This window comes from Pistacia vera, unplaced genomic scaffold, assembly GCF_008641045.1.
Source record: "Pistacia vera cultivar Batoury unplaced genomic scaffold, PisVer_v2 Contig57, whole genome shotgun sequence".
In the NCBI taxonomy this organism is placed as follows: Eukaryota; Viridiplantae; Streptophyta; class Magnoliopsida; order Sapindales; family Anacardiaceae; genus Pistacia; species Pistacia vera.
Window position 1 is genome coordinate 230,884 of NW_022196412.1, and position 26,217 is coordinate 257,100.

Consider the following 26,217-nt stretch of genomic DNA (forward strand, 5'->3'; position numbering starts at 1 on the left):
TGTGGCAGCAAGAATGCATGGATTTGAATTATTGATGGTGTTGCAGGTTATGTGTCTGCTCCAGGCATGCCATCGATGGTGGCACCACCTGGTGCTCCTCCGTACCTGGTCAAGTAAATGGTCTTCCTAGACCTCCTCCTGTGCTTACCAATAGCAGTTCCTGGTAGTGCCGCGCACCTGCTTCGTCTGCTGGAGCTCCTACCATGGTTAAAACTTCATTCAAGCAAATTATCTGTTCCAACGAGTGGTGGGTTTGACGGTTCAATGCCAATGCCACAGCTAATGAGTCCAATCATTAGTATGGTCCAAGCCGGTATGTTTTGCTTCTCTACCAAAATGAAGGATCTTTATTGCAAGTATGCCTTGGAATCTTTGTGATTAATGACGTGTTATATCATCATTAGTGCGATGAAATGTAAAAAGATAAAATATAAGTGCTCTTTGACTGAATGTGTGGAATATGAGGCAGTATGATAACAAATTTGGGCAATTTATAACAATTGAACAAATTGTGTTATGTTTGGTCACTTTTTTCTTTGAAGTTTATGGAGTTCCCATGCAATAACTTTTCCAAAGAACTGTCCACATCATGAACTGTAACTTTGAAGTGGATGACTTACTGGGTTCTAAACAGATCTGTTTAAATTATGTTAGGATCAACTTCTAGCCACTACTTGGGATGTGAATCTACGCATTTCTTTTCTAATAAGATTTTGGGGTTTGACAAGAGTCCCTAATTAGACTCGGCAAAAATTTAGAAGGTTGAGACTCTTTGGCAACAAAAAAAAAAAAAAAAAAATAAAAAAAATAAGACCGAGATTAAATGTTTTATATATCAATACTCTTTAAAAGCTTCTAGTTCTGATTTCTGTTCTTTTATTGCCTTTGAGAATTTAAGACAATGAAGGCTTTTCTGATGTTGGCTTCCAGATTTTTAAGTTTTTTGTATTAATGATGACTACATTTGGATACATTATATGTAAATGACACTGCTTTTGTTGCAGGGAGTCTAACTAGCACTTTCACTGCATGATGTATGACTTGGGGTTCTGGATATGTTGTAATGTGTCCCAGAGCTTGGCATGCAGCCCAAAATGGTTGTGAATTTTGTCATTTTTGTAAACATTAATGAAATGTATGGAACCATTAAAAATTATACGTTGATTTTACTGACCTTTAGACGTTTTTAATCGATTTTAAACTTCAAAAAGGGTCATCTATGTAAATTCACTTGGGATAATATTCTTTTGTAATGAAAACTTTCACTTATAGCAAAAATATACTCACAAATCAATGAATAAAACTCGTATGATATTGTCACTCTTTTTTTTTTTTTTTTTTTTTTGGTTAGTTACAAATACAATGAATATTATTTTTGTGTTTTAGTTTTTAGATTATAGCAATAAATAATATATCATTGTGTCTTATTAAAGGATTTTTTTTTTAATTTTATAAAAAAAAATATTTTGTAACATAATTTCAAACTTCCAATTCTGGTCACGCGTTTTCTAACAGCACAAAAAATTTTAAATTTGGGCGCCAACAGATTCATATTCATCCTCATAATTACAACTTTGAAAAATTGATTAATAACTTCCACATGTGATAATCGATTACGTGCATTCAAAATTATACATTCATGGACATTAAAATGCAAATAAAGAAAATGAAAGATATTAGCTATCTATATTCAATTTATTTGAGAAAGTTTAAAAAATTACAACTTTTATAAGCACAATAAAATGTGACCATTCAATATTTAATAATTATAATTTCTTCGACCCTCACATTTTGGTATATTAAAAACATTCGAACCACATAATAAATTTAATAGTCACATAATTCACATTCTATACACTACAAAACATGATTTTACTTGACCACCTTGCATTAGTAAAAAAGAGTAATTTTATTATTATATATATTTATTTGGGTCAAAATTTTCGAATCAAATCCACTTGATTCTCATAATGTAAATTTTAGTTATTTTGTTGATTACACATTAAAATGGTGACTCAATAGAATGGATAGTGAAATTTAGAATAGTAGGGGTGAAAGTGATATTTTAAGGAACTAAAGGGGTAACAAATAACTAACAGTAAGGCGGTTTTTGTTATTTTGAAAACGATAGGGGTTTCTTTATTATTAGATAACCTCAGAAGGTTACATAGATATATAAATATGGTTTCTGTCCATTAGCGAAATGTTTCTCTAGTTGGTTCACTCTCTCTCTGCTAGGGTTTTTAATTTTTTCTCAATTCACAGCATTGATTCTTGCTATTTGGTTTTTTGATCTATACTCGGTTGTAAATTGATCTACACAAAGCTATGCCTCGGTACGTCCTTTTAAGTTTTTGATGTTTGATTACGAACGATTTTATGTTTATCTAATCGCGAATTCTTACGCATTTTCTTTTCATGTTGTTTGTACTAATTCGCAGGTATTACTGTGACTATTGCGACACATATTTAACCCACGATTCTGTAAGTGGTTTTGGTTTTTTCCAAGTTCACTTTTAGAATTGATGTTAGTGAGCATGATTCAATTTTTCTTATGACATTTGATTTTATTAAAAATTGCGCTTGCCTTCATTCGTACTATTTGTGCGCATGTTGTGCCTTTGAATATCTTCCAAGTCATCTAACTGGAAACATCCTACTAAACTGATTATTCTTGCTGTCTTTTTCAGCCATCTGTCAGGAAGCAGCACAACGCAGGCTACAAACATAAGGTATTGTACAAATGTGTCCTATATCTAAGTGAAATGCGCCACTTTATTTTCTCCTAATTATGTATTCATTTAAGGCAAATGTGAGAAGCTACTATCAGCAGTTTGAGGAGCAACAAACTCAAAGTTTAATTGATCAGAGAATCAAGGAACATCTTGGCCAAACTGCTGCATACCAGGTTGGTGCTGCTTACAATCAGCATGTAATGGCTCAGAGGCCCCGCCCACCAGTTCTACCAACACCTGTTATGCAAATGCCTGGAGGTGCTCAGTTAAATCCAGCATTACTCCCAGGGATGAGGCCTCCTGTTCTACCAAGGCCAATTCCTGGTCCTCCAGGTAAAGTGGGGTTAAAATATATTTTGAATCCTTGCTAAACATGTATTGATTCATATGAGAATGCATTTTGCATGTGAGCACATATATTTTATAACTTGATTGTTGGTGCCCACATCCTTGCTTATTGATCTGGCAGATGTCTTGTCGCTGGCTGTTCCTGCTGTTGGTTGATGTCATACGTCGGTAACAAATTTGTATAGTGATGGAGAACTTATAGATTTTTTCTGTATCAGTTACAAACCATGTTAATAAATCATTTACTATTGCCAATTCTCTTTTTCAAACTTAATTATCTTTCTTTAAGGATTTATTACTGGCAGCACCAGTTTATTAAGTGGGGGTTTTGCTCGAGTAATTAGATACAGAGACCATTTGATAGGCTTATTCAATTTTTGCTCCTAGATACTTAGGTTATAGGTTTTCTCTTTTGATCTCCTTGTGGACAGCTAATTGACCCAAATGTACATCTTTGATAAAAATTTCTTTATTTCCTATTTAAAAAGATTAATGGGCAGTATCAGTTTAATCATTTGATTGGCATGGGGTTGTTAGAAGGTTCATTTGACATGGATTATGGTGGATTGCTCTGTTTATGAAAACTAGGGCTGCCCCGCTCTTTACTATCAACTGGCTCTTTTTTTTCTTCTCCTTTTTTCTAGAAAGGTAACTGTATTATCCTAGGTTTCTTTGACAGACATGCCAAAAAAACGATGCCTGTTGACTTCCCTTTTTAGAGTTTAATGCTTGTGCTTTTTGGTGACCATCTTATAATGTATTTTTTGCATGTAATCTAATCGTGTGGCAGCAAGAATGCATGGATTTGAATTATTCTGATGGTGTTAGCAGGTTATGTGTCTGCTCCAGGCATGCCATCGATGGTGGCACCACCTGGTGCTCCTCCTGTACCTGGTCAAGTAAATGGTCTTCCTAGACCTCCTCCTGTGCTTAATCCAATAGCAGTTCCTGGTAGTGCCGCGCCACCTCCTTCGTCTACTGGAGCTCCTACCATGGTTACACCTTCATATCAAGCAAATTCATCTGTTCCAACGAGCGGTGGGTTTGATGGTTTCAATGCCAATGCCCAAGCTAATGAGTCCAATCATTAGTATGTTCCAAGCCGGTATGTTTTGCTTCTCTACCAAAATGAAGGATCTTTATTGCAAGTATGCCTTGGAATCTTTTGTGATTAATGACGTGTTATATCATCATTAGTGCGATGAAATGTAAAAGAATAAATTATATAAGTGCTCTTTGACTAGAGTATGTGTGGAATATGAGGCAGTATGATAACAAATTTGGGCAATTTATAACAATTGAACAAATTGTGTTATGTTTGGTCACTTTTTTCTTTGAAGTTTATGGAGTTCCCATGCAATAACTTTTCCAAAGAACTGTCCACATCATGAACTGTAACTTTGAAGTGGATGACTGACTGGGTTCCAAACAGATCTGTTTAAATTATGTTAGGATCAACTTCCCTTAGCCCACTTACTTGGGATGTTGAATCTTACACATTTCTTTTCTAATAAGATTTTGGGGTTTGACAAGAGTCCCTAATTTAGACTTCGGCAAAAATTTAGAAGGTTGAGACTCTTTGGCAACAAAAAAAAAAAAAAAAAAAATAAAAAAAATAAGAACGAGATGATTAAATGTTTTATATATCAATACTCTTTAAAAGCTTCTAGTTCTGATTTCTGTTCTTTTATTGCCTTTGAGAATTTAAGACAAATGAAGGCTTTTCTGATGTTTGGCTTCCAATGATTTTTAAGTTTTTTGTATTAATGATGACTACATTTGGATACTTATTTTATTGTAAATGACACTGCTTTTGTTGCAGGGAGTCTAACTAGCACTTTCACTGCATGATGTATGACTTGGGGTTCTGGATAGGTTGTAATGTGCTCCCAGAGCTTGGCATGCAGCCCAAAATGGTTGTGAATTTTTGTCATTTTTGTAAACATTAATGAAATGTCATGGAACCCATGTAGTTATGTTAAAAGGTTGTGAAAAATTTCTATTCAATGTGATTTGATTAGTGGCGGAATAAGAATAGAAGAAGTTTGAGACTAATACAAGTAATTGCTGAAACTAATGGTTCTTAATGGATTTTAGTTTGTTTTACTCGGTATGATTAAGCTGAAATGGTGCTTTTACCTATAACTGATTGTCTTATGGAAATATATTATATCTTTATATTAAGCTGGCCAGATGTAGGAAAGGTTTCACTTTGTAAATTATTGCACTTCACTGTTGGTTGGCAAGCTTAGTATGGGTAGATTGTCTCATTGTAATATGAATGTTCTTCACTGGAAGACGATTTTAAGAGCAAGAAGAAAGAGACATCTTGTTCTCCTTTAGGATATATATATGTTTAAATTCTAATTGAGTTTACAAGAGTAACAAGACAAGACGATTGCAATTGCAGCACACACCAACAAAAAGATGGAAAAGGTCGCCATCCAGTGTTTTACCCTTACAATTTGACTAACTCCCGTTGCAAGCACACATCTTTCCTTAACCTTGTTCTGGTTTGACTCCGACTGGCATGATTCTTGAAGAGCTGATGTCTGTAAATAAAATAAAAAATATATATTATATAAACCAAAAACTTGATTCACCTTCACAACTCCAAAAGCATGAGAAAAATTCCAAATGCTAATCAATAAACGATTGATTCTTGTTCTTGCAATGCAAGTTCTGACCTCTCAAATTCCAGTTTCTGGATTATTATCCCATTCAGTATAAGTTCTGAAGTATACGCCGCTATTCCTGTAGTAAGAATAGACCAAAAATGTTTTACTTTTAACATTTGAGTAAATTCTTTTGTTTAAAGAAAAATGGGTTAGTTGTATTACCTTTATCAAGGAGAGGAACACAGATTGCACGATCTTCTTCACAGGAAAGAATGAATAGATTATCTTGGATGTTTGCAGCAGAAGCAGATATCTGACTTTTCTCCACTACCTAAGTAGTAGGAACAAATATCAAGCACATTAAAGGTGCTATAAATTGCTCTACTGGATCACTACTAGCCATTGAGTCACAATTTTTTGGCAGATTCACAAACCTGGCCATGAACTGCCTTGACCAAGCTACTCATCATTTCTTTAGGAGGTTTTATGTTTGGGGTAATGAATACACTCCGACCCTGTTCATATCACCATTTTCAGTCTCTCTAATAACATGACATTTTTGTTATTTTTTAATTTTTATTTTGAATCAACCAAAAAAATTGACAGTAGCTTATGCACAATCACCTCTAGAAGTGGATGCTGGCTTGCACGAGCAACCGAAACAGCCATGCTAAATCCAATTTCTTTTTCCTTTTTGGCATCCCTCAGGATGTAATTCTTCTCATCTATTAAACACCTTGCTTGTCCGCAGCTCTCCAGCCATAAATGTGTCACCACTGGTTTACCAAGAGCAATGACTTCTAACATATTCCTTGTACGCACAAATCTATTTGCTATAAAGTGTGTGGCATCCATGGGACATGTTGCGGTGGAAATGCCAAGCCGTGCTGAGATCTGCTGGAATCAAAAGGAAATAACAATAACAATAAATACACATATATATAAGTATATAAGTGATCTTGCAGCTGATTGAAAGACAAAGGACTTGTAAAAAACACCTTTTTCTGATGCTTGATTACACTGTCATCCAAATGCTGGCTAAACAATACACGAACATGTGCCGTATCTTTTCGTCTTCTTAATTCCTTCCATGTGAAATCGGGTATTGACTCAGGGACACCTAATTTGATAAGCTCTTTCAAAAGGGAGGATTTGGGTAGGTTTTTACTAAAGGGTCTTTTGTGATATTTAGAAGAAAAACAGTTGGAACGTGCGACGTTCATAAGATTGGTACGGTTAGTGGTAGTATATCCTGAACTCGAGAGCTCAAGGTTCTTGTTTGGTGAAACACCAAACTCCCGGTTCTTTTGTACACCATTGCTAAACAACCCAAAGTCCATTTCATTTACCTCGCTGGACTGCATGAATGCCATTTTTCTATCATGGTCTCCTCTAAAGGTTTCCTTTGTGCCTCTATTGTAAGAAGAGGTTTTGTGATTGTCTTCCATAATTCTTTCACTTTTGTTACAATAACTTTTGTGTACATTCCCACCTAGTGTTCGTAAAGGAACAGAAATGTCATTGGATTTTGAATGGCTTCGCACTTTCCGCAATGCTTTTTTCCCTTTAGGGTGGCTCCATGTAACTAATTTCATACAACTGGTTGAAGCACATAATTCTTTGCAACTTTCCTCCTTTTTACTTAAGTTGCTGTCTCTAGCTTCAGCTGATGAATCTGCATAAAATGTAGGACATCTTTCTCTGCCACTCACAAATTTAGTAGGATCGGCCACTAATCTACTCCTCTTTCTCCTGTATTTAAGGATGCCATCATCTGTCTTTTGTCCCGGATTATCTGATTGATGATAGGTCCTTTTCAATATATCTCCAGCCGAAGACGGCCTATTTTCCTGGTCAACACATGAAGACGTCTTAAGCTCCTCTTCTCCTTGTCCCTTGCTGAGTGAGATACGTTCACCTCTAGTAGGATCAACCACTAGTCTACTCCTCTTTCTTCTGTATTTAAGGATGCCATCATCTGTCTTTTGGCCTGGATTATCTGATTGATGATAGGTCCTTCTCAACATATCTCCAGCTGAAGATGGCCTAGTTTCCGGGTCAACACATGAAGAAGTCTTAAGCTCCTCTGTTGCTTGTACCTTGCTGAGGGAGATACGTTCAACGGAAATTGTTGAGCCCTGGTAAGTTTCACCATTATTGTTCCTACCCACAATTTCATCTTCTTGTCTTTGCTCCATAAGCGTAGGTCGTCTGCCGGGACTTTCATTGGAGTTGGCAGAATTTCTAGATTTAAAATGTTCCCCGATCAATAATTTGCCCCTCTTCATATTCCTCATTATTGCCAACTCTGGGCCCAGCTCTTGATCGGTAGATTTCTTGCCGGATTTTCTAGAAGAACGCTTTCTTTGCGTTGGCTTTCTTTCAGTGGCTCTTAAATAGCAGCTATCAGTCTTAGGAAGAGAAATTTGTTCTGCACGACCTTTCCTTGTTGTTAGACCTTTTAAAGAGTCGTCAGTGATGTTCAGTGGATCTTGGTAAGCATCAGAAGCAATGCAGCCAGCAGATGGCCCATTTGATAAGGCTTCCATCGCTTCAGCAGCTATTTGAGTGTTGAATCCTACATTGAAAATGTCTGGAGCATCCAACTCCTGCTCTGATGATTCTCCATGCATCTCCTTATTGAATCCCTTAACACAATTATTTTCTAGATTTAACTTAGATACCTCTTCTACTCTACAAGTCTCTTTTGGACCGTGCTCTATAAACATTGAATCTGAATAAGTTGAAAACGCTATTTCCTTGTGAAGGTTCAAAATCTCTTTCTTCTGTTCAATCTTATTACCTGAGATGTTACCTTCTTTACTGTTAAGATGCCTAGGCTTGTTACGTCTCGTAACAGATCTCTGCCTAAAACCTCCAAATTCGAAAGGGGTTTCTGTCCTCTCGCTAAAGACATCATCCTCTACATGTTGATCACTATCAGCCCATTGAAAGGTTTCAATTTTTGCAATTGAGGCTGCTCTAAAATTCATTCTCTTAGCCAAAATTTGAGGTCCCTTTGCACTTGAAAGACGAGGAGATTTCTCCCTGACAGTCTTTTTGATGTCAAGTCCAGGAGCGAATTCGAATTCCATCTTCTTAGATGACAGGAATTGATCCACAAATTCAAGAGCATTTGCTTGCGACGACTCTTCATATTCCACATCACCACTATCGCAAGTGAACAACTGAGGAAGCTCTTTTTGCTCATCACTTCTCTCAACATGAACTCCACATCCTTTGTTCCCTTCAAGTAAATGCATAGTAATATTCAGTTCCAGCAGATTCATATTGATTTTGCAGGAGCAATAATCAAGTGCCACAGGAAAAACACCCAAACATATATTTAAATAATACTACAAATAAAATTTACAAATTTCTCAAATTAAATTAACACTGACCGATACTACAATGTTGATGAGCACATGTCGCAGCCATATCCTGAAAGTTTAATGAGTTACCATCTGATAACCCATTGGAAACCCTCACCGTTTTGCTTGTACAAACACCTTCATCTTCACTATCAAGAACAACTTCCTTCTCGTGCTCTGAATGGAGTATCATATCCTTGTTACAATCAGAATCATCCACCACTTGAGTGTCAAAATTAAGTTTCTCCAACTGGGTCTGAACTAAGGGACTATCAAGAAGCATAGTATCTTCAAACTGATGGTACTCATTTCCATCCCCAACTTCCTTTTCATCTCCTAATTTTCAGTATTCGAAAAAAATATAACCATTAGATTAAACTTAACAACTGATTTAGCACCAAAACAAATGAAGATATTTACTAAATTGGAATTAAAAAAAAAATACCACGAGGTTCTGATGGAGATGAGCGAGAGTGCGAGTAGAATGGATGAGTGTTAGTTTGATCAGCCATGGAAGAAATTCATGAGAAAACCTAATTGCAATGTAGGAAGAATAGTGATTTGACGAATAAAATGAAGTTTCAAATATGAATCATTCAAGTTTAGGGGGAAAAACGTTTCAGCTCAATAATTTGGAGGGAAATACTCATCGTATTTATTTATTACAAATATTATTTATATTTTTGGAGTAACCGCAACGGGCATTTGGTCTAGTGGTATGATTCTCGCTTAGGGTGCTAGAGGTCCCGAGTTCAATTCTCGGAATGCCCCTTTTTATTTGATTTTAATTTTTCTGGTGGGATAATTTCGTCTTTTCACCTAGTCATTAGGGGATTCAAAAAGTTTGGGCATGATTTTTATTTTTCGGATAGGATATTTTCGTCTTTTTACGTAGTCATTACAGAATTCAAAAAAGCTTGGGGCATTCCGAGAATTGAACTCGGGACCTCTCGCACCCTAAGCGAGAATCATACCACTAGACCAAATGCCCGTGAATGTTGGCTATGCCCATGTTAGATAAAAATTGGAGAGTAAATTAATCACATTTAAGATACTGCATTGAATTAGATTTGCAGCTGGATTGACAAACTGTCTATTGAAAAAGGAAATTATTAAAGAAAAAAGAACTTTTAGATATTTAATAATATTGGAAAGAAGAGTTAATACAAAGTTGGGGCCTAAGCAGTTTTGTGAATTGGGTAGGGCTTTGATTTGAATTTTGAAGTATGAGTTGTGATAGTTGTCAGTGGTTTCCAGTTGTAATTGAAACTCTACTACCTCGTGCATCATTTGCTTTTTAAGTAGCAAACTCTCTCCCTGAATCTGACAAAATGGTGATGGTTTTTCTCTTTCTTTGTGATTGCATTTCTTTATTTCAATAAAAAATGTAATATTAATCATTTTACATGTTAATTTCTTTTCTTATTTGCTATTGCTAAAACATTGCAGCCTATTGGGATGATATAAACCCATTGCCAAGTTACAAGATTTAGTTTTTTTATTTGATCTGAAAAACTTATCGGATCAAATGAAAAATATTAATCTTGACATCCTTGCAAGGTGTTTTTTCCATCAATGGTATCTTCTAGTCTTTTAGAACCCTTCTATTTTCATTGCTTTTAAATCTTCTCAACCGTCAACTGTAGTCACTTGTATTCTATTATTTAATGCTTGATAAAATCTCTTTTACTATATTTGAATGCAATACATTCTTACAAAATTGTCTTTCTCTTTTTCAAGTTGATTTAGTTTAAGTTGTTTTCAGTAGTTAAGTTTATCTTCCAATCTTATAATTTATTGTTTTAGTAGTATTAGTATTTCTTATTTTATCTTTTCTAATAGAATTAGGTTTATTCCAGTCTTATAATTTCTTGTTTTAGTAGTATTCAGATTCCTTATTTATTTTTTTTTTTTTTTTCTAATAGAATTAGAGCTAGTTTACCATAAATAGGGTTATTATGTTATTCATAGTTATTATCAATAAAATTTATAAAGTTTTCTTTTTAGAATTGTTTTGTAGTGGATTCGACATCCTCTTGTACGTTTGATATTCATTGTTCGTAGATTCGAGCTGTTACGTGTCTAGTGCCTATCCAAATTCTATTATGCCAGTTAGTTTTGTATTTTATTTTCCTCTATAACGATCATTGTTTTTGTTTCAAAATGTTTAGCATTAGTAATTTGTTCCTAATGACAAAGTAGTTTTGCAGGATTGGATGCAGTAAAATGGCAGAAGCACGACGAGGCTGGGCTGATCTTCCTACTGATATAGGAACATCAATTGCTGAACATTTAGTCCTAATTGATCTTAGTTTTCGCAAGGTCTGTAAGAGTTGGAACTCTGCTTATGCTGCTTCCAGATGTTCAGCTAAGATTGAATCCCCACCTAATTATGAACCCTGGTTTATTCTTTATGGCGAGGATTCACAATGCATTTTGCTTAAAGGATCCCAAAAGAAGTACAAAATCAATTTCCCAGAATTGGATGGAGCAACATGCATTGCATCCAGGGATGGGTGGCTTCTTGTACACCAAGAAACCGTAATTTTCTTCTTCTGCCCCTTCTCCCGCTCTAAAATAGTCCTTCCTCAGTTCCCTGACTCAGAGCAACGTGATTATATTGGTGCATTTTCATCTCCTCCTACATCAAAAGATTGCGCTGTTTGTGTTGTTCGCCGTAATGATAAATTGGAGGTGGAACTACAATTGCTTTATCGTGGAGCTAATGCATGGACTATGCACAAATATAGTTACTGCAGAGACTTTTTTAACAATATTAAAGCAGCAGCTTATCTGGACGACAGAAAAAGATTCCACATTTACGATGATATAAATGGGTTCCTTACGTTTTCACCAGAAGACGGAAATTGGAAGATATATCTTATTATTGGTATTGGTATCTCGAGGTATAAGTCAGCAGAAGTTGAAAGAATACCCTTTTTTATTAGCAGGTGGAGTTTTCAAATGAGGAGCATGAAGACAAAGTTGGGGTTGAAAGAGGATGTTTCAATTGATACTTGTGGAACACTAGCATCATATCGTACTGATAATCATATACAGTACATACTACTTTTCAATGAGAATATCTCTCAAAAAACTGAAACCCGAAGCCGCCGCGGCCGCCGCCTTAAAGGAGTATGGATTGAACCTCGGTTCCATAAAATTCCCCAGAAGTGTAGTCGGCATGATCTATGAGAAATTGACTCTTTATCTTAGAATAATTGCTATACTTATACTATTTATTAGTTTTATTTTTGCTAAGATTCTTTGAAGAATAATTGAGTTTATGGTTTCACTTTTTAGAGTTGAGGTTTAATTAATGGAAATATTTCTCTGTTGCTTTGCTATGCTTTTATATGTCTGCAAACTATTTTCTAATCTTCCATGAAACTAATCAACTTAGACCATCATCAATCGTTGAGCTCAACATAAACGTGTTTGGAATATTGTGGCTCATTTTCCTATTTGTTTCCATGTAAAATTGTATGTCTTTATTAGAATTATGACAGTCTTATTATGAATTGAAATATGAATTTTATTAAGAATAGAATATCTCATATACTATCGATAAATATAAGGGTGAGAACCAATTCAAGATTATAAGAGAATGTGAGAACACAGAGTATTTGATGTAAAAGTTATTAAACACCATGGGAAGAATTTCTTAGAAACTGAGATTGTTTACACACTAGGTATTGGGTTGAGCGTGGTTAGAAACTAGGATGTTTTCACTCTGTTTTATGTACCGGGTTTATGGCATTTTGTACTCTTGTATATCGTGTTCATGAAATTATAATGGATTTCTCTCATCCGTGGATGTAGACAGATTATGCCGAACCACTTAAATATCATGTCTCTTTGTATGGTATGAATTTAATCCTATGTTGTTTATCTTGAAAATATATTTTTCGTTGCGTGATCTCCTAGCAAGTGGTATCAGAGCTCTAGGTTTCTACATGGGAGATGATTTCTTTCAAGATGGTGGATGCACATAAGAGATAGACTACAACAGGTTTAAGTTATAGGTGGAGTGGTTCTCAAATCTTGGCGGCAAAATTCGGCAGGGCTACTATGCAACCTGGATGCTAGCAAAATTTGACGTGGTTAACCTCAATGTTGTGGTGATGGAGCGTTATCTTCGTCATGTTCATCATTGTGATGGAAAACTTGTCAAGGTGGAGATTGTTGAGATATTATGACCCGTTTTCCTATTGGTTCCCATGTAAAATTGTATGTCTTTAGGAAAACTCTTTAGTAAAGAATACAATTCTAAATAGGAATAGAATTATGAGAGTCCTATTAGGATTTGAAATATGAACTCTATTAGGAATATAATATCGTGTATACTACTTATAATTATAAGGGTGAAAACCAATTCAAGGTTACGAGAGAATGAGAGAATGTGAGAACACAGGGTATTTGATATAAGAGTTATTAAACATCATGAGGAGAGTGTCTTAGAAACGGGGATTGTTTCCACTCTAGATACTGGGTTGACGTGGTTAGAAACTAGATGTTTCCGCTCTATTTTATGTATCAGGTTTATGGTGTTGTGTACTCTTATATATCATATTCATGAAACTATAGTGGATTTCTCTCATTTGTGGATGTAGACAGGTTATGCCGAACCACGTAATTATCGTGTCTCTTTACGTAGTATGATTTTAATCCTATGTTATTTATCTCGAAAGTATATTTTCCGCTGTGTGATCTCTTAAGAAAATGTTAATGTTAGCACCATCTCATCAAAGGTGGTGAGCGTGAACTTCTGCTAGTAAGAATTTTCAACAGTATTATGTAAAAGCTATTTCTTATATTCCCACAACCACAAGAAACTGTTGGTACTAGCTTTCCACACATACAGGCTACAGCAAGTAAAAATTGAAGATGATGAGACGACATGGCGTCATGGACGATCACCTGATCATATACACGTGCGTGAATTAACTTTAATGATTACTCCTTAATTTTTTCTATATACTGTATAAAGTGGAAGTTAAGCAGGTGTATTTTAAAATTGAAAAATGCTAGTTTGATCAAATGATCTTAATCAAATAGGGATATATTTGAATTTTCATATGATGATTCATATATAAAAAGATTTACTTGCCCTTGATGAATTAAGAAGTAAAAATTGATTCAATCGTGGAATAGTTTCAAATTTCATTTAATTCTCTCCCATTATTATAAAGTTTAGAAATCAAATTCCAAGGAGATATTTTTAAAATTTTGGATTTGTTGTAAAATATTAGATTTGTTACCAAAAAGATTTAAATGTTATAATAAATCTACCTGAAATAAGTTTAAAAGTCTTAGCACAAACTACACACTTGTATTATAAAGAGTTTATTCATAAAAATAAGAGTCCAGCAAATTCTTTATTCTTCAAATATAAATTAAGGAGTGAGTTTGACTCTCTACATCGAGAAAGTCAAATTTCAATTTCTATCATAATTTTAATTAATAAATTACAATTTTTTATGTATTTTATTTATTAATTCTCTCTCCTATTAAGTCTCTTTGTGGGAAAATGCAAAATGCAAAATTAAAATTTAGGAAAATGCTACACCTATAACCTCTTCTCATAAACTTTCTCTCACAACCCCAACATGGTAGTTTACAATTAGTCAGCTTGTAATGGGTCTCACCTGAGTCCCATTTGATAAATTGCAGCTGACTAATTGCGAGCTATCACATCAGAGTTGTGAGAGAAAATTTGTGAAAAGAGGTTGTGGGTATAGCATTAATATAAAATTTAAAGAGTCTATTGGATTTGTATAAAAAATTTATTTTTTATATTTAGAAATTAATGAATATATTTTTTACTAATATGAAAGATGCTCTTTAAATAGAAAGAACCATTAGAGATGCTCTAAAAACAATGTTTTTTTTTTTGTATTAGTATTGGATTATACTTCACTTTTTAAAACTTTAAATGTAATACTCTACCCATTAATCAGTAGGAGTTTATATATAGCAAGTAGTAATTAGTTAGAAAAGAAAATGTCATATACATATACATATTACATCCTCCAATTATCTCCTTTACCATATGTAACTTAATTAAACAATCTTAAATTCAAGTAATTATTTGAAAGATGTTACACAATCTATGTATTTAAATTTAAAGCCCTACGAAAATTTGATCTCAGATATTATTTCTATGGAAAACAATAATAATAATAATAATTTGACTTTGAAATTCAATTTACATAAAATTTATTCAACATTACGTGACTTACTATATATGTATGACATGTATATAGTATTGCTTACTATATATGTATATAATAGGTCACACACACACACACACACACACACACACACACACATATTTATATATAAATCTTTGTAACTGAGTTTTATCAATGATGACATCCGAGAATTTTTGACCGAATTCAGTGGATCTTTGAATAGGTATGATTGTACCATTGTAGATTATTTGACCTAAAAATCGGATTTTTGTTTGGAAAAAGGTTTATTTTTGTTTTTGATACAACTAAACTATTTGTTTTGACAATGTGAATAAATGTTTTTAAATGTTTAAAGTGTTGATCTATACTAGATGAAAATATAAGAATATCATCTATTTAGACAACAAGGAATTGAGAATATGGATTGAATATATTATTTATTATTCTTTAGAATTCTGATGGGGCATTTTTTAACCAAAATGACATTACATTCCATTTATATTGACCAAATGGTATAGTAAATGCGGTTTTATACCTATCTTCTAGTTTAAGTTGGATTTGCCAAAATCCAGATTTCATGTCAAATTTAAAAAATATTTTTGAATTGGATAGTTTTAGTAATAAATCTTTTTTGTTTGGAATTGGGTATTTTACCCATCTTAAGGTTGTATTAAGAGGTTTATAATTTATGACAAGTCTTGAAACTCCTCTTTCAAGTTCAGCATTTTTCTGAACATAGAAGGCCGAGCAACTCCAAGGAGACTTGCTTTTCCTAATTAATTTTTTTTTTTTTTTTGGTAGAAGATCGTTGATTTCCTTTTTACAATGTTCTTCTAATTCTTTATGCATTTGTATTGGTCTGGCTTTTTTAGGTATTTCTTTTTCATTAAAATCTTTTTCATAAGGCAAACTGACCATATGCTTTTTCCTTTTCCAAAAAGCATTAGGTAGGTCAGAGCAGATTTGAGTTTCAATAGTTTTTTGTATTTGATTTATCTTTGAGCAGATATCATTCTGTTGAAGTTGAGATTCAATTCTTTTAGTTTTAACTTCTTCTTGGAGGAAGCGTATATGTTTTTGTTTGTTTAGGATAAGGTGATTAATTTCTTTCTTTGATGTTGAGTATTCTTGGAGAATATTAAGGTTTTTTTTTTTTTTTTTTTTTTTTTTTTATGGGTTTGTGTACAAATTTGAAGATAAGAACTTCACCCATTATTTTTGTAGATATTCCTGAATCATCAACACTAAATGGTTGTATTAAATTAATGAAGAGTGTTCCTAATATTGTACTTCTTCTCAAAAATTTTACTAATAAAAATGAGGTTTTTAAACAAATATTTTGACTACAAACTTTAACATCTAATAATTTGTAATTGACAAAAGTGTTGAGCCATTAGCTAACTTAGCAGATTATAGTGTTTTTTCATTAAAGGTGGAAAAGTAACCCGCCCGGCCCAGCCCGCGACAGGTTACGAAGGTTGGTGGGCCGGGCCTAACTCGCCCGCCAACAAAGGCAGGCCGGGTTAGGCCCACCATTACGGAGAAAATGGCTAACCTAGCCCGGCCCGCCAACCCTAACCCGCCAGGTTAGGCGGCGGTTCGGGCCGGGTTAGCCCGATTTTCTTATTTTTTTGGTTTTTTTATTTTTTTTGTTTTTTTATTTTTTTTGTTTTTTTAATTTAACTTTCAAATAAATAATTATAAATATAATTGTTTTTAGTTAACTTTTCAAATATCAATAATTCAATTCAATTCAATTTTTTTTTTTGTTAACATTTCAAATATTAATTCAATTTTAATACAATAAAATTGTAATATAAGAAAAATTAGACTTATTCATTTATCAAAAAATAAAATAAGAAATTACAACAATTATTGCCTCGTTAAAAACCTCACCAAGAAAAACCCAATGGGAGAAAAACTTGGTAAAGAAAAAAGAGTGCAATAATTGACAATTAATTTACAAATTACATTTTACAAAACAACTAAATTGGGGGTGGTTCACTAGGACCTCCCTCATCTGTATCATCTATATTACAAAATTGAAATGATTCTACTAAAGCATTGTCGATAACCTCGTATTGATCTTGATGGCGCGATCGTTCCCAATCTCGAAGACATGTGAGGACTTCAATCATTTTTGGAGCAAGTTTAGTCCTCCTTTCATTTAAAATCCTTCCACTTGCACTAAATGTTTGTTCGGATGAGACGGTTGAGACAGGAACAGCGAAAACATCCAAGGCAAGTCTTGATAATACCGGAAAAATACATTTTCTGGCTCTCCAATACTCTAAGAGATCAAAGTGACCTGTTGAAAACATTTCGGGGGTTGCCAAATATTGTTGAAGTTCATTACTCTGCGACTCCATGGAGGACAGCATATTAGTTGTTGTTGTTGTTGGTGGTGGTGCGTCTGAAGAGGAGGCTGTGCTTCGGACTCGGGTCCTCTTCGGCCTATTCAGTGCATTCCAAGAGAATAAGTCTTCATTTGTTTCTTCTGCTACAGCTTCTCTGGATATTTCGCCTCTTTGCGACTGCGGGTTCCCATACCTGTTTTCATATTGGAAATATACTTCGAAAAGACTATTTTTTACCTCTCCTATTTGATTGATATATGATTCGTTTTGTAAATTTTCACTTAAATTGTCAAGACCATTTTCTAAACGTGCTAATTTAATTCTAGGATCAAATATAGCACCTAAACAATAAAGAAAAGGAACGGGTCTCCAATATTTCAAAAATTTTTTTTCCATTGCCTTTATTGGTGCATGTAAAATTTCATCATCTTTGTTTTTTGTAAATAACTCGGAAATTTTTATAATTGCATGTATTACCAATGGACTAGTAGGATAATACACACCAGAAAGTTGTAAAGTGGCTTGGTAAAAACATTTGAGAAAAGAATGAAATACTTTAGCTATCTTCCAATCATTTTCTACCAAATGATGAGGACCTCTATTATTTGCTACAAAATAACTAATTATATTAGCATAAGGTAAACATGAATCAAGCATTAAATAAGTACTATTCCATCTAACAGGCATATCTAATGCAAAAGTTCTAGGAGACATATTTGATTTTATACAAGCTTCTTGAAATTCAGCATTTCTTTTATTACTACTAGTAATCCAAGCTAAAGATTCCCTAATTCTATCAATATTTTTTTTAATTGTTTTCATACCACTTTTCACAATTAAATTAATAACATGACATGCACAACGTTGGTGAAAAAACTTCAAATTATTATATAAAAGATAATTATTTTGAAAAAATTCTATAGCTTTACTATTAGAACTTGCATTATCTAAAGTTAAACTTATCACTTTATCAATAATATCATAATCTTCTAAAACTTCAATAATTTTATTATAGATTTCTAAACCACTATGATCCACATCCATTAATCTAAATCCTAATAAAGATTTATTTAATTTAAATTCATTATCAAAATAATGACTAGTCACACAAATATAATCTTGTTTAGCTCTACCACTCCAAATATCAGCAGTTAAAGCCACACTAATATGACAAGTATGAAATTTATTTTTTAATTCTAATTTCATTTTTTTAAACAATTTTATTAAATCATTTCTAGTTGCAGTTTTAGAATAACTTTTAAATCCTGGAAAAAATGAATTTTGAACAAATCTTTCAAAATATTTATCTTCTGCCATATTAATAGGTTGATCAGATGCAGCAATATATAAAGCTAACTGTTCCCTATATACATCAGAATTATAACGCCAAGTAGTACCCATATTAGTTATTTGAGTTTGATTGCTTTCTCTATTTCCATGTTGATTAATATGTTTATTAGCATGCCTTTTTAAAGTACTAGTACCATTACCTGAATCAGCTTTATAAACATTTGCACAATATTTGCATCTTGCTTTCTTGACTTGAACGCCATTTTCTGTCTCGTAAAACTTGTCGAAATGCGCCCAAACGTCTGATGTGTGTCTGTTTTCGCTTTCGACGGCAGTTGATGATCCCGCCTCAGCTTGAGATGAAGTTGGACGAGGACGACGATTACGAGGACGACTTCTAGAACCACCGGGAGCTGTTGGAATCGACGGCATATTTTGAGGTGTATCGGATTCTGAGACTGGGATTGGGACAGCGGGACTATTTGAATCTCCTGCGTTCATAGTAAAATCAGTGGGACTAGGACTAGGATAGTAGTTTTCTTCATCATTGAAATTGAGGGGAGAGAAATATATATCCATTGTAGTTGAAAAAAAAATTGATGTAGAAGAAATAAAAATTAAAGAAAGAGAATTGGAATATGGAAATTGGAATTTGGAAAATTGGAAATATGAATTGAAAATTGCAAAAACTAATAAAAATTAAAATAAGAGCAAATTGATAACAAAAAGATTAAGAGAATAAATGAATAATTGAGAGAATAGAGATTAGAGAATATGAGAGAATGAGAGAATTTGAGTTGTGAGAAAAATATGAGAGTTTAGGGCCAATTTATAGAAAAAAAAAATGGGGAAAGAAAATGACGAAAAAGACCCCTCCAACGGCTATATTTCAAGGGTAAAAGGGTAATTTAAGAAAATAAATTAATTTTACTTTTTTTTTAATTTATTTTTTGGCCAACCCGGGGGGTTGGCTGTTGCCAACTCGTGGGTCAACCCGGCGGGTTAGCAACAGCCAACCCGGCGGGCCAACCCGCATGCAACCTGCCGGGTTGGCGGGCCTCCTGCAGAGAGGACAAAATAGCAACCCACCCGGGGGTTGCTGGCGGGTTGGGTTCAACCCTGATGGCGAGCCGGTTTAAACCCTCTTTATTACGGGCCGGGTTAGGGTTGACCCGCCTAACCCGGCCCATTTGTTCCACCTCTATTTTTCATAGTATTTTGTAGGAACTAATCATTCTTGGATGCAATTGAAGTCTGCTCTAGTATCAAATAGAGCAATTGTTTCTAGGATAAATTCATCATTGATTAAGAGTTTTATCTTAATATGCCATTTTTTATAAGTTTTTTGGGTTAACATATTTATAAAATCTTCATTATGATCTTTATCATCTTCATATTTATCTTTTTCTTTAGTAAAAAGTAATTTCGAATGTTGTTCTTTTAATTCTTTGACTTCAATTTTTGTTTGTTGGATTTCTTTTGTTAAATCTTCAAGTGTTAATTTCCTTTTTTCTTGTTTTTCGAATTTGTCAATAATATTTTGAAAACTAAGCTTTATGGGTTTCTATTTTTCTATCAGTTTTTTCGAATGTATTTTTTAGTCTTTCTAGATACTCTTTTCTCAAAAGAGAATCATCAATTTTATTAACGGCTTCTAGGAAGAATTTTTTGTCTTTGGTTAAGACATTTATTTCATTTTCACTTGAGGTTTCGATTTCATCAATTTGATTGTCATTAGAAATTTCCTTTTCACTTGAATTTGAATAAGAGGATTGTATCATTAACATTTCAATTTTATTTATGACTTCTTCGTCAAGACTTAATTTTCTAATTCCTTTACTAATTTTGAAATACTTAGCGATATGGCCTTGTTTACCACACCTAAAGCATGTGAATTATCTTGTGGGTTTGTCTGTTTTAAAGATTTGTTTTGTTGAAAATATTTTTTTTCTTAAATATGGGTTTGTATGGGTTTTTCTTGTATGTACTGTTCTTACAATTATTTATGGTTTTATCACATTGATCTTTGCAGGTTATTGTTTTCTTGGTTTTCTTTCTTTTAAAAGAATCTTTGTGTTGATTGTCAAATTGTTGACAAAAACTTCTTAATTCTTTTCTTAACTATTTTCTTTCTTTTTGCCTTTAGTAAGTGAGTTTTTCATCTTTGCAAATTTTCATTTTAACTTTCTGGATAAAACTATGTAATTGTCCATTAGTTAAATTGTCAAATGGTATAATACCATCATATTGTTTCCTATTGTTTCTCTAACCTTTTAGCTAAGATGTTGGATAATCCTGCTAAAAATTTAACCTTCCAATAAACTTTGTTACTATCAAACATTTGCATAACTCTAACAAATAATGTTTCTTTATACCACCTATAATCATGAAAGGGTTTTGCATTTTAAATTCATTAATGCAGTTTAACTTTTGTCTTTTACGTTTGCAACATCTCCTACGAAGTGACGAATTATTGCAAAATTTAAGGTATTAACAACATCTTGAATTTCATTATCATCTTCATTCAAAATTGGTATTCCATTATCATCAATTTTGATTGCGTTAACAATTTCACTTTGGTTTTGATCTTGTAGGTGGCTATCCCACCAAGATTTGAGAGAGCTAGTGAAACCAGCTACTAACAAGTGGGCTATGGCTTGGTCTGTTGAATTATGTTTAGTCCTCCAGGCATTACTGACCATGGTCATTTGTTGTAAACCATAATAATATTATAATCAGACATTCCATCTCTGTTCCATTCATAGATAGAATTAGCATTGTACTTTCTTTGTTGTATTTGAAACGACTCTTCCAAAACTAAAATTGGGGCTGAACCTCTTGGACAATTCATTTTGGGGGTTTTTTCCAATTCAAGTTGTTGATTTGAATAGAATTATCACTTGAGGATGCATTTTGATCATCAGTTTCTAACGATTCTGATAAATCAGTTTTGCCAAAAAAAATTTATATGTCTATAAGTTTGTGGGGTTTCTGGTGTGACAACATTAGAAAATTCTTCTTTTATTTGGTTGAGTTTTTTTATTTATTTCTTGCATAAATTATTCTTTATTCGTTAAAGTTTTAGTGTGTTTTGGTGGGAATTCATGTGAAATAAATCAAAGTTTATTATCTACAATTTTTGGTGGTTTTGACCTTATGTCAATAGGTTTTAGGATATGTTTTCCTACCATGTCTTCAATTCTATTCAATTGTTTGCCAATAGTATTCAAACATTGATTTGCATAATTATTTTGTTGGTAAATATTTTTATATTATTTCTTGATATTTCACTTAAATTTTCTTTGACCTTAAAAGGTGAAGCCTTAATTTCTACTCATTTATAGAAAATCGTTACTTCTGCTAAAGGTAGATGAATTGACTATATTTTTTCAATATATTTTCCTTTTTTGATTTTCCACTGTTTTGCTTTTGTTTGGACACACACATATATATATATATATATATATATACACATGTTGTATTTCACATTTTAGAATTAAATATATTTACATGTTGCATATACTATGTGATTTTGTATATAGTATACCATATGTAGTATTGAGTGTATATATATATATATATATATAAAAGTTAACATGTAATTTGGTAAATGACATGATTTACCAAACAACACCATACAAATATTATTGAAATAACATGTTTGTCACAAATTTTACATAGTAGTATAACTTACATATATATATATATATATATATATGATTTTGTGAATCATAAAAAAATTTAAATAGAATATCTATTTGTCATTTTAAAAAATCGTCTTACTTGCATTAATAGTATAGCATTATATGACTCACATAATATTATAATAAGAGATTAGAGTTCGCATTATCTTTTAAGGTCATTAACGATAATATTATTTTTTAAGACTACTAACGATAGTATTCTAATATGAAATTAGGGTTCGTATTATCTATTAGAGACAGGTATTGATGCCATATGTCACAGATGTAACATATGTGGAAATGATAAAATCTCAAGGAAATAGTTTACATGTTTTTTTTTTTTAAAGAAATTTAATTATTACAAATAATTAATTCAAACTTCTATTCTTAAAAATAATGAAGTATTACTTCTTTAATGTCATTAACGATAATATTATCTTTTAAATAATATTATATTTTAAGACTACTAACGATAGTATTCTAATATGAGATTAAGGTTTGTATTATCTATTGGAGACAAATATTGATGTCATATGTCGCAGATATAACATATGTGGAAATGATAAAATCTCAAGGAAAGAGTTTACATGTTTTTTTTTTTTTTTTAAAAGAAATTTAATTATTACAAATAATTAATTCAAACTTCTATTCTTGAAAATAATGAAGTATTACTTCTCTCTCCTCATTCGATAATGTCAATAGAGGGAATTGTTTTCCCTCCAAAAGGTCGGATTTAGGAGTAAAAAATAAATTTATTTTATTGAAGGGTAAATTTATAAATTTATCTTCTAGATCTCCTTTAAAATTTTCAACTTGAAAGGGAATATTCCGTCAGCTACAAAAGTTGTGTTATTAAAATATTTCCTCCACCTCCCTTTCCATTTGTGTATCAACTACTTCCCATTACCCAAAAACTGAAGTAGCCCCTACTCTCCGTCTGCCTGTGCTGTGCGTTTCCATCTGCCAGTATGCTCAGAAGAGGGTTAGGGTTCGTTTCTCCATTTTATATTTTAATCTCTGTAGTCTGTACCTTTTCTTTCTCTTTTTTATCTTTAAGGTCCGAGATCCGACTCTTCTTTGATCTTCAAGCTCAGATAACAAATTTACATGGCTGTCCTTGTCCCCAAATTCTGTACCTCCTTAACTTTGCAGCTTTCAATGCCCCTTTTTCGTTTTGGTTTTTCTTTTCTTTCTTGCTTCTTAACATTACCTGTGAAATATCAGTTATGATCTCATGGCTGTCACTTAATTGAGATTTGAGAGTTTCCAACTTGGCCACGTGAATGTCAATTATATATAATTTATTTCTTGGTCTTGGTCCCTTCTATAGGGTATCACCAGCAGTTTAATACAGCTTTTTAATATTCTTTTTGCTATTGCGCAAACAGTAAAAATTTGTCCATTTCAAGTGATTCTCTTGCTCAGAGCTTAAACAGGGGATTCTCCACCGAGACTGGAAGGTATGCCATCGAATTTCTCCTTCCTTTATGCTTAAGTAATAAACCATTTATTGATACTGAACAGAGAACAAACCTGTTTCTTCAGAATTTACTTAGCACTCAGAGGATGCCACAAATATATATTCTATATATATGATATATATATATATATATGATAATATATAACGCAATAGTGTAGACACAAGTATAGAATTCTTAGAGATTTTTCAATTAAATATTATTATATACGTAACAAAAATGTTTTTTAATACACAAAGAAGCAATCGCCGGCCTTTTTTTTTTTACATTTTTTTATTGTTTTATTCGCACTTATATTCCACTTAGTCATTAGGGGAATAATTGAATATTTGAAGGTCATTGTCTTCATGGTGATTAATTTAATGAATCTCAATTTAGAAGAATTGACCATTTGTTACTTAGCATTTGGCTGCTTCCCTTGCCTTATCTTGAACTGGGAATTACCTTGGCCCACCCTTAACTCCACCATGATACAAATGATCCCTAAAACACGAAAGACAGACATAAGAGTTCAGAATTTGCACTGAGTTGTAAATGGCGAATTGGCAATAGAGATGGTAATCAAGTGGAAATTATGGTCTTACATTAATTAATGACAAAACTAGATCCATTCTTGTTATAGTCTTAAACCAATACAGACTTTGGACTAAGTTTTTATTATCTGTGGGCAAAATATTGCACGGGCATTTAGATGTGCACTGCAAATTAATCGTTGAAATACAAGAATACATCTTTACTCTTCGTTACACTTAAGAAGGAAGATTTTAGTTTGCATTCGGTAATTAGAATCTTTTGTTATATTTGTGTGATAAAGAAAGCTAGAAGGAAAGGTAGCGCTGATCACTGGAGCAGCAAGAGGCATAGGAAAAGCAACTGCTGCAAAATTTATCGACAATGGTGCCAAAGTTGTTGTAGCTGATATCGATCAACACATTGGTGAAGAAACAGCAAAAGAACTTGGAGCCAACGCCGCTTTCATTGCTTGTGATGTCACTAATGAATCAGATATCTCTAATGTTGTTGATTTTACAATCTCTAGACACGGCAAACTTGACATCATGTACAACAATGCAGGGGTAGCCTGCAACACTCCCCCAAGTATTGTGGACCTTGACCTTCAAGTTTTTGATAGAGTGATGGGCATCAACATGCGAGGAGTGGTAGCTGGGATCAAACATTCATCTCGTGTGATGATCCCTCGTAGAAGTGGGTCCATTCTATGCACAGCCAGTGTAACAGGAGTAATGGGTGGGCTAGCACAGCATACATACTCTGTCTCCAAGTCAGCTGTTATAGGAGTTGTCAAGTCTATGGCAGCTGAGCTAAGCAGCTACGGAATCAGGATTAATAGCATATCACCTTTTGCCGTTCCAACTAGATTTGTGCTGGAAGAAATGAGTCGGCTTTATCCTGGTGTTGATGCTTCGCGATTTACTGAAATGGTTCAAAATACTGGGGTGCTAAAAGGTGCAAACTGTGAACCCATTGATATAGCTAATGCTGCACTCTATCTTGCATCTGACGACGCCAAGTATGTTAGTGGGCATAATTTGATGGTAGATGGAGGTTTTACATCGTTTAAGACTTTTAAATTCCCTGCACATGCACCTGATTCGGTGCAGTAGAGTTAATTGTCAAATGCTATTAGAGGAATATTGCAATCACAAACACAGCCTTCCACTTAAGGATGTAATTTAGATTGCCCATGATGTCTTACTGCAAGTCCTAGAACACCATTAGGTGAAATCATATTCGTTTTCTACACCTTATTCCTATCAAGTAATTTGGCAGAGCCATTTCAACACCAGCTCAATTATTTTACCAAGTTTAGAAAGCAGTCGTCTACAAATAAACATTTTATTTCTTGGAAAACTATTAAGTTCAGAATTTTCAGGTGAAAGTTTCAGCTAATCATCTCGAAACAAATATTCTCATAGTATTTTCAATTGTTTCTGGAAGTGTAAAGGCAATTTATATGTTTTTTGATATCCAATCATTCTTCCGTTTGAGGAAATATTCCATTTACTTTTAAGCGAGTGATGCATGTAATAACCAATCTAAAGATTTACGGCTTCTGATAAATGATATTTTGTTAATTATTTAAATAGTGCAAATACTCAGGAGTTTATCCTTTCTTGCACAA

General features: G+C 33.2%; 5 protein-coding genes and 2 non-coding genes across 8 annotated transcripts; 4 read left to right on the forward strand and 3 right to left on the reverse strand.

Moving 5' to 3' along the window:
- Positions 1 to 2,198: 2,198 nt before the first annotated feature.
- Positions 2,199 to 5,156, forward strand: LOC116108855 (U1 small nuclear ribonucleoprotein C-like). Its single transcript, XM_031395094.1, has 6 exons — positions 2,199 to 2,336; positions 2,442 to 2,484; positions 2,691 to 2,732; positions 2,807 to 3,068; positions 3,915 to 4,188; positions 4,906 to 5,156. The coding sequence occupies exons 1-5, from the start codon at positions 2,329 to 2,331 to the stop codon at positions 4,172 to 4,174; spliced, it is 615 nt and encodes a 204-aa protein (XP_031250954.1). The 5' UTR covers positions 2,199 to 2,328; the 3' UTR covers positions 4,175 to 4,188; positions 4,906 to 5,156.
- Positions 5,157 to 5,537: 381 nt separating this feature from the next.
- LOC116108857 (PAX-interacting protein 1-like) lies at positions 5,538 to 6,439 on the reverse strand. The gene is made up of 5 exons (XM_031395095.1): positions 6,326 to 6,439; positions 6,136 to 6,216; positions 5,924 to 6,032; positions 5,771 to 5,837; positions 5,538 to 5,635 (listed from the first exon to the last, which is right to left on the reverse strand). Exons 1-5 carry the CDS (start codon positions 6,368 to 6,370, stop codon positions 5,542 to 5,544), a joined length of 396 nt encoding a protein of 131 aa, XP_031250955.1. The 5' UTR covers positions 6,371 to 6,439; the 3' UTR covers positions 5,538 to 5,541.
- Positions 6,440 to 6,471: 32 nt separating this feature from the next.
- On the reverse strand, positions 6,472 to 9,584 carry LOC116108784. Its single transcript, XM_031395018.1, has 5 exons — positions 9,518 to 9,584; positions 9,163 to 9,408; positions 6,700 to 8,948; positions 6,524 to 6,595; positions 6,472 to 6,477 (listed from the first exon to the last, which is right to left on the reverse strand). The coding sequence occupies exons 1-5, from the start codon at positions 9,582 to 9,584 to the stop codon at positions 6,472 to 6,474; spliced, it is 2,640 nt and encodes an 879-aa protein (XP_031250878.1).
- A 187-nt stretch (positions 9,585 to 9,771) lies between these two features.
- TRNAP-AGG lies at positions 9,772 to 9,843 on the forward strand. The gene has a single exon. It is a non-coding gene; the product is annotated as a tRNA-Pro (tRNA).
- A 148-nt stretch (positions 9,844 to 9,991) lies between these two features.
- TRNAP-AGG lies at positions 9,992 to 10,063 on the reverse strand. Its single transcript has one exon. It is a non-coding gene; the product is annotated as a tRNA-Pro (tRNA).
- A 1,235-nt stretch (positions 10,064 to 11,298) lies between these two features.
- LOC116108785 lies at positions 11,299 to 12,267 on the forward strand. Its single transcript, XM_031395019.1, has one exon. It carries the CDS (start codon positions 11,299 to 11,301, stop codon positions 12,265 to 12,267), a length of 969 nt encoding a protein of 322 aa, XP_031250879.1.
- An 11,216-nt stretch (positions 12,268 to 23,483) lies between these two features.
- On the forward strand, positions 23,484 to 26,136 carry LOC116108816 (secoisolariciresinol dehydrogenase). 2 transcript variants are annotated; one of them, XM_031395043.1, is made up of 3 exons: positions 23,484 to 23,584; positions 23,985 to 24,056; positions 24,889 to 26,136. In XM_031395043.1, the coding sequence occupies exons 1-3, from the start codon at positions 23,565 to 23,567 to the stop codon at positions 25,697 to 25,699; spliced, it is 903 nt and encodes a 300-aa protein (XP_031250903.1). In that variant the 5' UTR covers positions 23,484 to 23,564; the 3' UTR covers positions 25,700 to 26,136. The 2 variants fall into 2 exon arrangements, with proteins under 2 accessions (XP_031250903.1, XP_031250904.1); XM_031395044.1 differs by having other exon boundaries at positions 23,484 to 23,578.
- Positions 26,137 to 26,217: the final 81 nt, after the last annotated feature.

Bases quoted from the DNA above. Each gene is read 5' to 3' on its own strand.
- LOC116108785 (XM_031395019.1), top strand. From the start codon at position 11,299: ATGGCAGAAGCACGACGAGGCTGGGCTGATCTTCCTACTGATATAGGA.
- LOC116108857 (XM_031395095.1), bottom strand. From the start codon at position 6,370: ATGGCTGTTTCGGTTGCTCGTGCAAGCCAGCATCCACTTCTAGAG. The intron at 6,033-6,135 runs GTTTGTGAATCT...CCTACTACTTAG, and splicing joins TCAAGGCAGTTCATGGCCAG to GTAGTGGAGAAAAGTCAGAT. The intron at 5,636-5,770 runs GTCAGAACTTGC...TTTTATTTACAG, and splicing joins CAGAAACTGGAATTTGAGAG to ACATCAGCTCTTCAAGAATC.
- LOC116108855 (XM_031395094.1), top strand. The intron at 2,733-2,806 runs GTATTGTACAAA...TATTCATTTAAG, and splicing joins ACGCAGGCTACAAACATAAG to GCAAATGTGAGAAGCTACTA. The intron at 3,069-3,914 runs GTAAAGTGGGGT...TGGTGTTAGCAG, and splicing joins GCCAATTCCTGGTCCTCCAG to GTTATGTGTCTGCTCCAGGC.
- LOC116108816 (XM_031395043.1), top strand. From the start codon at position 23,565: ATGCTCAGAAGAGGGTTAGG. The intron at 23,585-23,984 runs GTTCGTTTCTCC...TTGCGCAAACAG, and splicing joins ATGCTCAGAAGAGGGTTAGG to TAAAAATTTGTCCATTTCAA. The intron at 24,057-24,888 runs GTATGCCATCGA...TGTGTGATAAAG, and splicing joins TTCTCCACCGAGACTGGAAG to AAAGCTAGAAGGAAAGGTAG.
- LOC116108784 (XM_031395018.1), bottom strand. From the start codon at position 9,584: ATGGCTGATCAAACTAACACTCATCCATTCTACTCGCACTCTCGCTCA. The intron at 8,949-9,162 runs GTAACTCATTAA...ATTTACTTGAAG, and splicing joins TTCCAATGGGTTATCAGATG to GGAACAAAGGATGTGGAGTT. The intron at 6,596-6,699 runs GTGTTTTTTACA...TGATTCCAGCAG, and splicing joins TAATCAAGCATCAGAAAAAG to ATCTCAGCACGGCTTGGCAT.